This window comes from Eucalyptus grandis, chromosome 4, assembly GCF_016545825.1.
Source record: "Eucalyptus grandis isolate ANBG69807.140 chromosome 4, ASM1654582v1, whole genome shotgun sequence".
Lineage (NCBI taxonomy): Eukaryota > Viridiplantae > Streptophyta > Magnoliopsida > Myrtales > Myrtaceae > Eucalyptus > Eucalyptus grandis.
In genome coordinates, this window is record NC_052615.1 from 3697894 (window position 1) to 3711005 (window position 13112).

Genomic DNA, 13112 nt, shown 5'->3' on the forward strand with positions numbered 1-13112 from the left:
GGAGTACCTGTTGCCGTGGAGGAGCGGGAGTGTGTTTTGGTATGGTAGAGAGAGAAAGACGGATGTGGGGTCCGACGCGCATGAAGGCCGACGCTAGGCTCACCTAAGGTGGTGGGCGAATGATGTGGCGGCGGCAGTGTCGTGAGATGCAAGCCGGAGAGTGGAGGTACAGGTTGAGAAGGAGGGGGAGAGAGAGAGAGAGAGAGAGAGAGAGACGGGGCACAAATCAAATGGCGCCTCATTAAATGGGTAAACTAAATGGAAACAATGCATAAATTTGTTATCCACACAGTTCATTTAGAGGTGACAATGCATGAGTCACATATGTTAATTACCTTGACACCCGCAGGAGCGATCATAGGGATTCCCCTCATACCCAGGCTTGCAAAAGCAACGGTAACCCGGTCCATCCGCGAAGTCGCGACAGTCAGTGTTGTTGCCACAGGCATAGCTCGACTGGTTCAAAATGGCCTGTGTGCAAGTGACGTTCCATCCGATCGTCCAGTCCAGAACAAAGTCCGACCTCTTGCTGGAGATATTGAATAACTCTTTGTCCCCCACGAAGGCCACTCCACAGGGGTTGAATGACGAGACCTTCACGTTATCGTTGAAGAAGGAGATTCTAACATAGAGCGTGTCGACCCCCGGAATGGATACTTGACAGCAACCGAGACCAAGGCAAGTGGTCTCCTTCGCCAAGTCGACGTACCTCGTGCAGTAGGGGCTGCAGGCGCCCCGCCCAACTCCGTTGGTCATGTACGCGTAGGTGTCACAACCGAGGACTGTGAGGGCGTTCCGGTTGGCCGAGAATCTGTACTGCGGATATGGAGATAGATCGATGGACAGAGAATTGTTTGTGTTTACTGACAAGCTAGACTTGTTGTAGCAGTCGTTTAGTTCGGGGAGTCTGATGACCATGGTCGAGTCGCTGACTGAGATCTTGTGTATCGAATAATTCCCCAACAGTAGTCGACCACCTCTCCCTTCGGTCTTATTGCAATTGAGCAAAAATTCATTGGACCTCACACACTGGGGTTCGAGCCCGAAGGGATAAGGTATGGGCACTCTCCCACACCTATGTGCACATTGTCCGGCCACGGTGGGAGCACCGCCTTGTCGCAACCACAAGGCTACAGCCACCAGTAGAAGCTGTTGCACTATCTTCATTTCCAAAAAACTCTCTCAGACTCTCTCTCTCTCCCCCTCTCTCCTTTTTGGGACCTTTGTGCTTCTGGTCCTTGTTCACGGAGTGGGATTCAAGTATGAGCTGCTCACCCCAACCCATTATATTGGGAAACGATTATGTGATAGTCTTTAATGTCTTGTGAGAATAGCAATCTATTTTGAACGACAAAAATCAACTCACAAATAATTATAAATTATTAAGGGACTCATTTTTTTAAGAATTTATGGCTCATAATAGACTATTATTTTCACAGTATTCAAAGACTATTATGTTAGCAAAATCTCATTATATTCTCACGTGGACAAATAGGTGAAATTAAGTACAATAATAGAGGGCAGGAGTGCTAATTGTGTCAATAGGACAAATTGAAGCATCCAATTGCATATATGAAGAAATGCAAGACAAAATAATGTGTATATATATATGAAAGACATATCTAGGTTTTATTATCACCATTTCAAGTAAAGCTTACTTTCTGGTTGTTTTGAACATCTCGAGCCACCTTGGTCACAAGCTCAAAACTTCCTGATTGCTTGTTGGCCTTGAGAAATCTCAATATGTTTGTTAGTATATTTGACTGTGCCATGACATAAAATTATCCTGATTGTACTTTCACTATAGCGTGGTGAGCCGACAGTGATGGGCCCACTAAAATTAGCAGTAGTTTAAACGGAACATCATATTACGCATTGGGAGGAGCTCTTATGATAATCCTTAGTGGGAGTTAGTTACCTTGTTGCAATTTCCTTCCACTTTACCTATCCAATATACTATAGTAGTAATGCTATTACGATGCACAATAATTTTTTTTATTTACACAAGTATCCTCGTTGTTAAGGTACATAATTGCAAGCTGCCAAAAGCTACATCGGAAAAAATATCGAGTAATTGTAGCATATGCAACTAGCGTAAGTAAATTTTACAAGAACGATCGCATACCATTGATTTAAAAGATTGATAGTAATAATCTTTAAATCAAAGATGCTGAGACTGCTTATATGGAACTTCTTTGTGTTGGCGATGTATGATCTATTTTTCCAAAAAGATACAGTGAACTATACATGCTAGATGATGCATCATGCGATTTCTTGATAATTAAATGAAGGCATGCATTGTGCTGGGTCTCATGCTTTCAGCAATAAATCGACTAAAAGAATGTATGATGCCGCAATTTTTTCTGATGTAGTTTGTCATAAATAAATCGTTGACACGGTTTTTTAATAATTTAAATTTTTCAGAAAATGATAAGTTTAACATGGTTTGAGAACATAAGTCAATTATTTAAATTCTGACACTCTCAATTTTCTCTTGCTTAATATTCCCATTATTCTCATATTTGGTCAATTCTTCCACTCATTAATTATCTCAACTACATATAAAATTGTTTATATAGAGAAAATTTTGTAGTTGTGGTGTTCTTATTAGATTTTTGTTGTTGTTGAGAACACAATGGAAGAAAAGGCACTTTAAGACGTTGCCCTAAATAAACATAAGAAATATTGTTATTGAGTTCTTAAGAGCAGGGTGAAGTATACGGTTTGGAAAAGGATTTGATTGATAAATATTAATTACATTTATTACGATAAAAATATTATCAATGTACATCTTCTTTTGTCCAACTACTTAATAAGTGTCATAAAAGTGCCTCTTTCTTAATATGTGAAAGTTCATATAATTGTATCGCATGCTCGTTTTATTCAAATCTCTAAATTATTAGTAAATATTATGCATAGTAATTAAGATCACTTATGGGAGAAAACCCATCTCAAGCAACAAATAGAACAAATATTTATTTTTTTGATTGAATCTTCTGAAATTAAATGGTAATTGACTTGCCATCAAAACCTCGAAAATCTCCAATGTAGTTCAGAACAAAATATTGCTTTTTTTTTTTTTTTTTTACTACAAAGAATATATATGACTTAAACAAATGTCACAAATACGTGCAATTCGCATGTTCACATATATCTAGTAAGAGCGCGTTTGGTAACATTTCTGTTTAAAAATTGTTCCAGGAACAGAAATAAAAAAAAGTGTTTCTATTCCTGGAACAATTTTTAACAAAAACACGCGTTTGGTAAACTTGTTCGGGAATAAAAAATAAACAAACACGTTTGGTAAATTTGTATAATTTTTTTATTTCTTTTATTTTTTAATATTTTTTCTATTTTCTTTCTTATTTTCTTATTTCTTTTTCCTTTTTTTTTTTTTTCCGTTTTCATTTTTTCATTTTTTTCTTTTGGCCGATCGCACGGCCTCGCCCGGCCACGGCGAGGCTCGTCGGCCCCCGCGAGGCCCGGCCTCGCCATAGCTAGGCTCGGCTCGGCCTCGCCTTGGGCGGGCGAGCTCGAGCTCGCCAGATCCGGCGAGGCCAAGCTCGCCCATGGGCCGACGGCGAGGCTCGGCGTCGCCGGCGACCGCCGGGCCTCGCCGGATCAGGCGAGATCGAGCTCGCCCAGCCCGACGCGACGTCGTGCTCGCACAGGGCGAGCTCGATCTCGCCCGTCCGGCGAGGCCAAGCTCGCCCGGCGGCCGAGCTCGGCCTCATCGGGCCACCGCTTGGAGCCGACTTGGCGGTGGCCCGGCAACGCCGAGCCTCGTCGGCCGGGGCGAGTCGGGCTCGCGGATCTGGCGAGCTCGCCCGGCCAAGGCGAGCCCGAGCTTCGCCAAGGGCCGCGACTCGGCCTTGCCGGGGCCGCGATGCTCAGTGAGTACGCCGGCCCCCGACGGCCGGTTCCGGCGGTCGCCAAACCTTTGGGCGATCCGGCCACTAGCCAAAGATAAAAGAAAGAAAAAAGAAGAAGAAGAAATGTGTTTCTCAAATTTGTTTGAAACGAAAACAATTTTTTTTTTTCTTGTTTTTCGTTCCAAATGTGTTTCTGGGAACAAAAAAACAATTTTGGAACAAAACGCACCCAAACGCGTTTATTCCTTTTTGTTCCTATAACAGAAAAACAGAAAAGTTGTTTAAAAACAAAAAAAAAGAAGTGAAAACAAACGCCCCCTAAAGCTCTATATATTCGGGAGACAAACGAGATTACTTTGAACATAAGACTATAATGGAATATATTGCATTCAAATTAAATGTTTAATCATTCAATCAATAATTCAAGAATTTAAAACAAAATGATTAGGCGGGGAAAATTGTAAACAAACTTTTTTGATCATTGAGTCCTCTTTCGTTTTGAAAACTTTTTTTGGTTTTTTGAAAGCGCTCATTGAGTCCTCTTTCGGGCAGTCGTCTTTATATTATGCATTGCGCACCTCTATCGAGGCCAAAAGTAAAGCAACGCGTTTCACGGCAAAAGCGAAACATAAGAAACAACCTTTTTATCATCCTTTCAGGCTTTTCCTTTCCATTTGGCCTGAACCTGCGTCCCAACAGTAACAACATGTTCCGCACGTTGATGAGTCCAAAGGATCGCCAACGTTGATTTACATGGGGTCCACATGCAACTAATTCATCTAACTGCTGAAATTCATTGGGATTTTGTGTATCCGGTTCAGGCACGTGTGGCCTGGGTTGCGCACTGAAACCTCTAGGCCCGATGCCTGGTTACCGCATGATCCTAATATGGGAAGACTTGGTGATGACAGTGGAAGAAGATTTGTGAGTCGTCTTGGAATCTTTCTAAGAAAACAATAATATGCGAGAGAAAAAGAAAAGACATGAGATATGTTGGGATTCCCAAGAAAGTAACTAAGATTATCTCTTCCTAGAATTATCTTTTCTTTAATCCGAGAACCATTGTTTTGTTTTGTTTTGTTTTGTTTTTTTTCAAAAAAAGAGTGTTACTTTTCACATTACAAATGGCAGAGATAATGATGTCCTAGTGTTTGGAAAAAAAACAACCCCTTATTTGTATGGTTAACATATATCGTGTACTATTTGGATAGACTCGACATGTATTTGTAATCATATTTAGGGTTATACAAAGATGCATTAAAATTATCAAAAGCAACAATCTTGCAATAATCTCAAGAATTTTCTAATGATATGCTGTAGTAATTGATTCAGTCATCCAAAAAGTACATTTGTAATCTCTAGATAACTACATTTTTAAGCAAAACTACTTATTAAATGTGTTTCTTTACTAGCAAAATTTTTCATGCACCTAAGACTATTGGATTAGATTCCAATGAACTTGGGAGTCATGTCCTTTTGTATGCAATTCTTCAGTGTTTTTCTTGTCAATATCATAAATTGGTTGCATATGGATATAATGTGACAAGTCAATCACAAAATCCATGTCATATGAATTCTAGTTAACTTTGTGTTTGAGTTTTAAAAAATTAGTGCCACCTTCTAATGGAAAAGGATTTGATTTATACACAGTCGGTACACACATAACAATAAAAATTGGTATTAAAATTATTAATATATATACTTTTCGTCACTTAACTAGTGTCGTCATTCTTAATATTTGAACATTTATATAATTGTAGCACATGATGGTGCAATCTAAAATTTCTAAACTATTAGTGGTACTATGTAGTAATTAAGATCACCAACAGGAGAAGGTCCCACTTAGGCACTGAATAGAATAAAGAGCGTATTTTAATTTTCATTAAAAAAATCTTATTTTAAAAGGGTAATTCATTCGTTATCACAACCCAAAAATTCTTGACACTTAGTCCAAAACAAGTTAATAACTTCTTTTTTTCTATTTACAGTTCAAAGTATCCAAACTATTCAACTTAAAAGAATGTCACATACGCACGCAATTCGTGTGTTCACATGCATCTAGTAAAGCTTTGTGGCAAGATTGATTTTGATGTGAGACATTATAACAGAATTCATTGCATACAAATTAAACATTTGATAACTCAACTAATAATTCAAGATTGCAAAACAAAAAATTTGGCTGAAAGTTATCATCATATTTTTATTTTATCAGTCCTTTTTTTTATATATTATATGCAAAGTCCATTGCACTCAAGGAAAAAAAAAAGAAAAAAGAAGAAGAAGAAAGACAATCTCCATACATAAATGAGCCTAGTCAATAGTGGACATTGATTTATGTGATTCTCATATAAGATTGATCTTATTTAAGAACTGAAATTCATTGAGATCTTGGGACCTAATTCATGCAAGTGCGGCTTGGATCCGCACTAAAATCACTAGGCCCAACGCCTGGTGATTGCAAGGTGATAGCGACACGAGAATCTCTCTCGCTACAAGAAGAACCACAAGTCGTCTCAAAGTCTTTTGAAGAACACGACAAATGCCAAAGGAAGAGCATCCAGAAAAGACGTGGTGCGGTTCAGCCTGATCCATGCGGAGGATGACCTTTCTCGATGACGATATATGTCTGCTACACGAGGTGGTCCTCACTCGACCATTCTCTATCGCCATGGACATCCAGGAGAGGAGTACAGGGGCTCCACAGAGTGTCTTTCTCGGTCTTCTTAAACTTGACCGAGAAAAATAATGATGAATTATAATAGTGGCAGCATCCAAAAGAAAATAATGATGTTTTTCTCATTTCCGCAGATTCATATTCCTATTTTTGTATTTTTATCTCAATGAGGTCTTGTCATTTAATTTAAGGATAAAAGCCACAAAAAACCTTAAATTATGCCGATTGTGATGTAATTATTCTAATTTTTTTGAGATACCAAAAATATCAAAATTATACCTATGTGACACATTTAATTTAAATTTGTACAGTGTTACGCATTTATCCCAAAACTTTTGTTTCGTGACATTAAAAAACCCTAGACTTTTCTTTTGTGATACCAAAAACCCCAAACTTTTTCTATGACACCAAATTTAGTGTTTGTTAGTGTTATAAAACAAAATTTTATGGTTTTTGGTGTCACACAAGTATAAGTTTAGGTATTTTGGTGTAAAAAAAAATTAGGATAAATATGTTACAGTTGGTAAAATTTGGAGTTTTTGTGGCTTTTTTTCCTTAATTTAATGATATACTACTTTTATATGTTTTCAGTTCTAAAAATGTTGAATTCATATAGTATAGATGTATCTCTATACTAGAAGAAAGTATCAGCCATTATCTCTGTGGAGAATTACTTTTCTCATTTAGGGAACTATTAGTTTCTAAAAGAAGTCATTCGTTACATCTCAAATTACAGAGATAAAGACATTCTAGTGTGTAAATAAAGCAGTCCTCCCATTTGTATATAAACAAATTTCGCATACTCTTCGTGTAGTCTAGTCATGTATCTATAACCATGTTTATGATCATCTAAAGATGTATTAAAAACATAAGTAAGAAGAAGAAGAAGAAGAACAACAACAATAACAACAACAACAACAACATCGTTGCAATAATCTCAAGAATTTTCTAATAGTGTACCGTAATGTTTGATTAAATAATATTAGCATCCAAAAGTACAATTGCATTTGTAGTTCCCAACAAATATAAAAGTAGCTGACTTGTTGTAATAGTAAAAATTGGCAACGGATGTGATAATAATAATTTTCATTATAAAACATGCTCGACTTACATAAAAAATTGGCCATTAACTAACATGTTTTTTCATGTGCCAACAGATGAATATAGTTACTAGAGTCTCTAGTCTGTGTTTTATTTTCATCAAAACTTTTTTTACAATGTTCGATCAAGCTCGTAATGTTTTTATTTTGACTTGGTCCTTTAAGTGTATTTGTTTTTATTTGGCCATCTATTTTAAAAATTGACGAAAGTGCTCATAATATGGCATTAAATTGTAGTTTATTGCCATTTTAGCATAAAATGTGGTGTTACATTTTGTCGTCAAAAACCTTAATCAATATAGAATAATAAATATTTTTGAAAAATTCAAAAACGAGATAGTCGCCCAAGTGCGATGAGGGCCTTACATCTTGTCAAGCTTCGGCGTGGCCTAGTATTTCAAGAAAACTCATGGAACTTGCGGAATCTAAAATGGCAGTTGTGTGGCATACTGTGCAGTAGTAGTCAAGAAAAACTAAAAAGAGTCGGACCCATTGATTTTCGTTTTTATCATTTACCAGCCACACACACCTGATTCCAAATAACATTAGAAAAATCAAAGTAGATTTTCTATCATTATTGCTCTTGATTTGAACTCTCTAAGGAAGAGCAACTTCCTTTGCTCCTTTAGCTTGAAACAAAGATGCGTTCAGTGCCATTCCTTGTCCAACCAGCAGATGCAATTGACAAAAGTAGCGACGTTTTCCAAATGGTGGGCCCAAGACATCCATTATCTTCCTTCTTTAGGAAGGAATCCTTGACAAGATCGTCCGTCCAATCATGATGTTGGTCTTGACCTGGAAAGCAAAGCAACAACTTACATGGCTGACTCATATCTCTATGATTCGAGCTTCAATAATTGCTCAATCCAATTGTGGAGGCTTTCTTTTATTAGAAGCCTGACTTGTGGGAAATCTAAAGTAACAATTATATGAACAAGAGATTTTTGCAAGCTGTGCCTAAGTCTCTTAAATAACAGCCACTTTCGGATGTAGTGCCATGAAAAAGATGTCTTGTTCTGGTGTGCCTCTCAAAGGTGGACAATAGCATGTCTTTTTAATGAAGAAGATTTTTTGAAATTCCACCAACGTGTTCTTTGAGGTAAGATTGCAAATTTTGCATGATGGACCTGTGTTTTTTTTTTAATTGTGATCTTAGTTTGCAAATTCAACCTTTCTATTCAACACGATCTCTCACAAACATATGTTATTTTCAAGTTATAAGTCATGTGGGCTGTGAAATTCTAAACAAATATAAGAAATTGATTCATTTGTAGTGGTTGATATTCTTGAGATCTAACACTTTTGGCAGGGACAAATATTTTTTAAATGAATGCTCAAAATTATGCTTCCCATGCTTTTGATGAGTACAATAAAACTGTTCAACTTGAACAAATATGACAAACATATGCAGTTCACCTATTCAAACATATTTAGTAAAGCTTCTCCAAATTGTGGTTGGCAAGATGAATTTGAATGCAAGACTTTACGATGAAATTTACCGCATATAAATTAAACGTTTAATCATTCGATCAATAATTCAATATTGCAAAACAAAATGATTTGACAGAAGTTATCACCAAATGGTTTTGATCATAGAGGCCTCTCGAACCGTCTTTTCTTATATTAGATGCAAAGTCCATCATGTTGAATTAATAGTTGTTTCTTTTTGCACGTTTTGCTGATTTGGTTTTGTCGCAACCCAATCTTGCTATCCGATCCCTCTCGCGAGGAAAAGGAAAGGGGAAAATATCGAATTTAGGGATACTTGACTATGAAAGTTTCCTCATGGTTCTCAACCACAGGGATGTCATCACCTCATCCCCTGAATGAACCTCCTGTGAGTTCCCTTTACAAAGTTGTGAGTTTTTCCAAACTCGTGCCCTACGTGACATCAGAGTGTCGCAACCCGTACCTACACAGGCAACACAGCTCGAGAGAGGAGGTCGGGTGTGAGTGTCAGATTTAAGGGTACCTTTACCATAATAGCCCTCCCTCTGGTACTCCATCCTAAGAATGGCGTCACTTCATCCATTAGGAATTTTCCACATGCGGGTAAGCTAAACCATGGTAAGTCCTATTGGGACCCGTACCTTGCGCGACGGGTTCATTTATATGGTCTAGTTGTTTAGGACAACCTAAAAATAAGACGGGAGTCACCACTAGCCTCGTTTTTAGGGGTTGGTTGGAAACCCAATTGAGGGTTAGGAGTATTCCCTCGATTTCTACGCAACCAAATATCTAGATTCGAAGACTTGGGTTACACTAATATTTCTATTAGCTCCTTTTTGGTACCTAAATAGTATGTTATGTTTACCTAATGTGTCCATGTATTTCTTCTTACATTTTCAAGATCGTTAGCCCTAAACTAAGCGATCATGTGTGGTTGGTCATTTTTGTGCTAATCTATTTCTAAAAAAACTGAAAATGAAACACCCAATAGAATTGAAAATTATGATACATAAAGTAAACAATCAAGGAAAACGATTACGCAATCCTAGAAAATATAAAAGGGAAACACAAAAATGATAAGAAAAAAAAATAACTCTCAACTTGTTGGGCTTTTATATAGATGATGAGAATTCAAGACATATGTCGAGGATGAATTGTACAAAATAATGGTTATAATGGACATCAACCTTCACCGTCTTCACGTCCTCTCCATCTTTATAGTCATAATCTAAATCTAGTCTAGAAAATCTATAACTAGGTATATACAGTGGAAAGAAACAAGCATACATGTCAAAACAATCAAAAGCACAACATCGTACTAAAATCAAGCTCTCGAAAAAAATTCAATGCAAAAAGAAGATTTTGGCCTTGGGGTAGGTATTTATAATTCATGCGTAGGTCACTCTAAGACACTTACCTAATTCATTTTATGACTTACAGCCATTATTGATCAATTGTATTATCGCATGACCAATAACACCTATAAGTCTCATAACCTAACGATCTATGTGATCCCAAGGTTTTCCCTCGATATTATGCATCAACCCTATCATACATCTAAAAGTCAACATGTATTGCAGGAAAACAAGCATACAAGTTTTTTAGACATTATTTCTCAATCAATCAAACAAATAATTGAGCCGTCGGCGGATCACTTATTACTAAAAACATACACCAATCACAAACACATGCATTATTAAATGAATAACGTGTTTATATGCATGGAGGGTACATATGATGTTTTGAAGACATCTTTCGAAATCATCAAAAAAAAAAAAAAGTTTTGAGACAAAATGATGTCCCGGCCATGAAAGACATTCAATTGTTAAGACTCGCCCGTGACTCACATAAATGCACTTACAAGCATTGCAGGCATTTTGAATACAATCCAAACTGTGACTTTCATGATGTCAAATAAGGATTTAAGAAAATTTTTGAAAATATTTCATATTAGGAATATCTAGGTTATGTAACATATTCAATTGCTAGGGCTAGCTCGGGGCTCACATACATGCACTCACAAGCGTCATAGGCATTTTGAATATGGTCCAAATCATGACTCTTTCTTAAGCTAAATCGAGCTTTGGGAAAGAATTTCTCAATAAATTATTTTCAAAAAACATCACATGTACCAAAGTATTTTTAAATTTGATTTGAAAAGAAACTTGTCGAAAATCATTTAACAATGAATATCAAGGTAATTAAAATAAATTTTATGAAGATGGAATGACCTAGGTTCATGCACAAACTAATCTAGAAAGTTTACCTAAACGATCACAATCCAACTTATGTTAGGAAATTTTAGAACAAGCATATAAAGACAACAAAATTGGGCAATGTGATGAAAAATTCCCTAACATGCGCAACAGAATAACAAACAACTTTCGTGAAGAAAGTTTTCCTAAAAGAGCTACATAAGATTTTACAAACATCAAACAACAAACAACAGTATGTTAGAAAATTATAAAATAGTAGGATATTTAGTCATTTTTACAAAATTTGTCCTATCAAAACATGTCTAAAAATCACCATATTTTCACAAAACATAGCCAACATGTTGACAAACAAGTTTTATTAAGAGGCCAAGTGCAAGATCTTCATAGAAAAAAGAACAAAAATGTCAAAGGTCTATCCAAACATGAATTAGAACGGGGGCCCGAATTTGATCCCATGTTCAAATTCTGATCTAGTTTTGAAAAAAAAAATAGAAAGTAGTCCAAACGATGAGCGATCTTTGTAAAATTAGTGATATTGGAAACCTCTACGTGTGTTTTATGACTTCCTAAAAAGGCTCGAGTCCAAACTAAGTCAATTTAGGACCCTAAGATCGAGTTTTGTAAAGGTGCGCGTGTCAATAACTAAGAAAAACAAAACACCAGTATGCATTATAAAATCTCAAAATCATTCAAATAATGCACAAAAGGCATAAAAAAAATCACATGAGACTTAAGATTGGATGTGATGGAAAATTTGGATAATCATTTAACCCTAAGTCGAAATGTAAAATGTCATATAATTTAAATGACATTACAAAATGATTCAAGATTCCTAATAATATGCTTGGGAATCCCAAGTGTGATGAACACTTTTGTGACATAAATTTAACATGCAATGTGATACTCAAATGATATGACTTAAACATGTAAGCAAACCTTGCAACATGCGATTCAATTGTTAAGAATGCATAATAGCAAGATTTGATTTCTAGATGACTCAAACAAGCATGGCAAGATGCATATACAATAAGGTTTCGTTCTAATCTCAACATCATAGAGCGAGCACGATTTTGATTATCTAAACACTTGCAAAAATCTAGTAAAAAACCTCACATATAAAACATGTAATGAGAAATATTTTTATTAAGAGTTGAAGATCTAAATGAAATCACATGAGTCATGGCAAAAATGGCAAAACAGACATACATGTCTAAGTTATATGTTACTACAACACATTTTCACATTAATTCATGCCATTGACATACTAGATAATGTTAACACTTTACAAATCATGTATCAATTGAACACATACAAAATTTATTTGATCTTTCACGAAGGATTTGAGACCAAACAAAATCATTTATGGACTCGATTTCATAAAATCACAATTTGAAATAGTGCAGGAGAAACTTTCCTATGTTTAGATCTAGACGATTTTGACCTAATTAAACACATCCAAAAATTCCAAAACAATTATAACACATTCTCTACACAATTTCGAGAAACTTTTATGAAGAAAAGTTCCTACAAAAATCAACACAAAGATTAGTACAAAAATGACAAAGTTAAAAATCAACATAAAGTAGATTGACCTAGACCTAGATCTAAGTTATTTTGATTCAACTATTCACATCCGAAAATTCGGAAAAAAATTAAAGGAAATGCACGAGATAATTTAAAACAAATTTCATGAAGACAACTTTGTAAAAACTCAATCGCATAAAGCTGCACAAATATAGCAAAAACAGAAGGCGGAATAGAAATAGAACTGAAAATCAACATAAACTATTACAAAATCGCT

The 13112-nt window shown here is 36.0% G+C and overlaps 1 protein-coding gene across 1 annotated transcript; it reads right to left on the reverse strand.

Moving 5' to 3' along the window:
• Positions 1 to 327: 327 nt before the first annotated feature.
• On the reverse strand, positions 328 to 1167 carry LOC104440684 (wall-associated receptor kinase 2-like). The gene has a single exon (XM_039311517.1). It carries the CDS (start codon positions 1165 to 1167, stop codon positions 328 to 330), a length of 840 nt encoding a protein of 279 aa, XP_039167451.1.
• Between the last annotated feature and the right edge of the window lie 11945 nt (positions 1168 to 13112).

What these genes read in the sequence shown, in the direction of transcription:
- LOC104440684 (XM_039311517.1), bottom strand. Translation starts at nt 1,167, where the DNA reads ATGAAGATAGTGCAACAGCTTCTACTGGTGGCTGTAGCCTTGTGGTTG.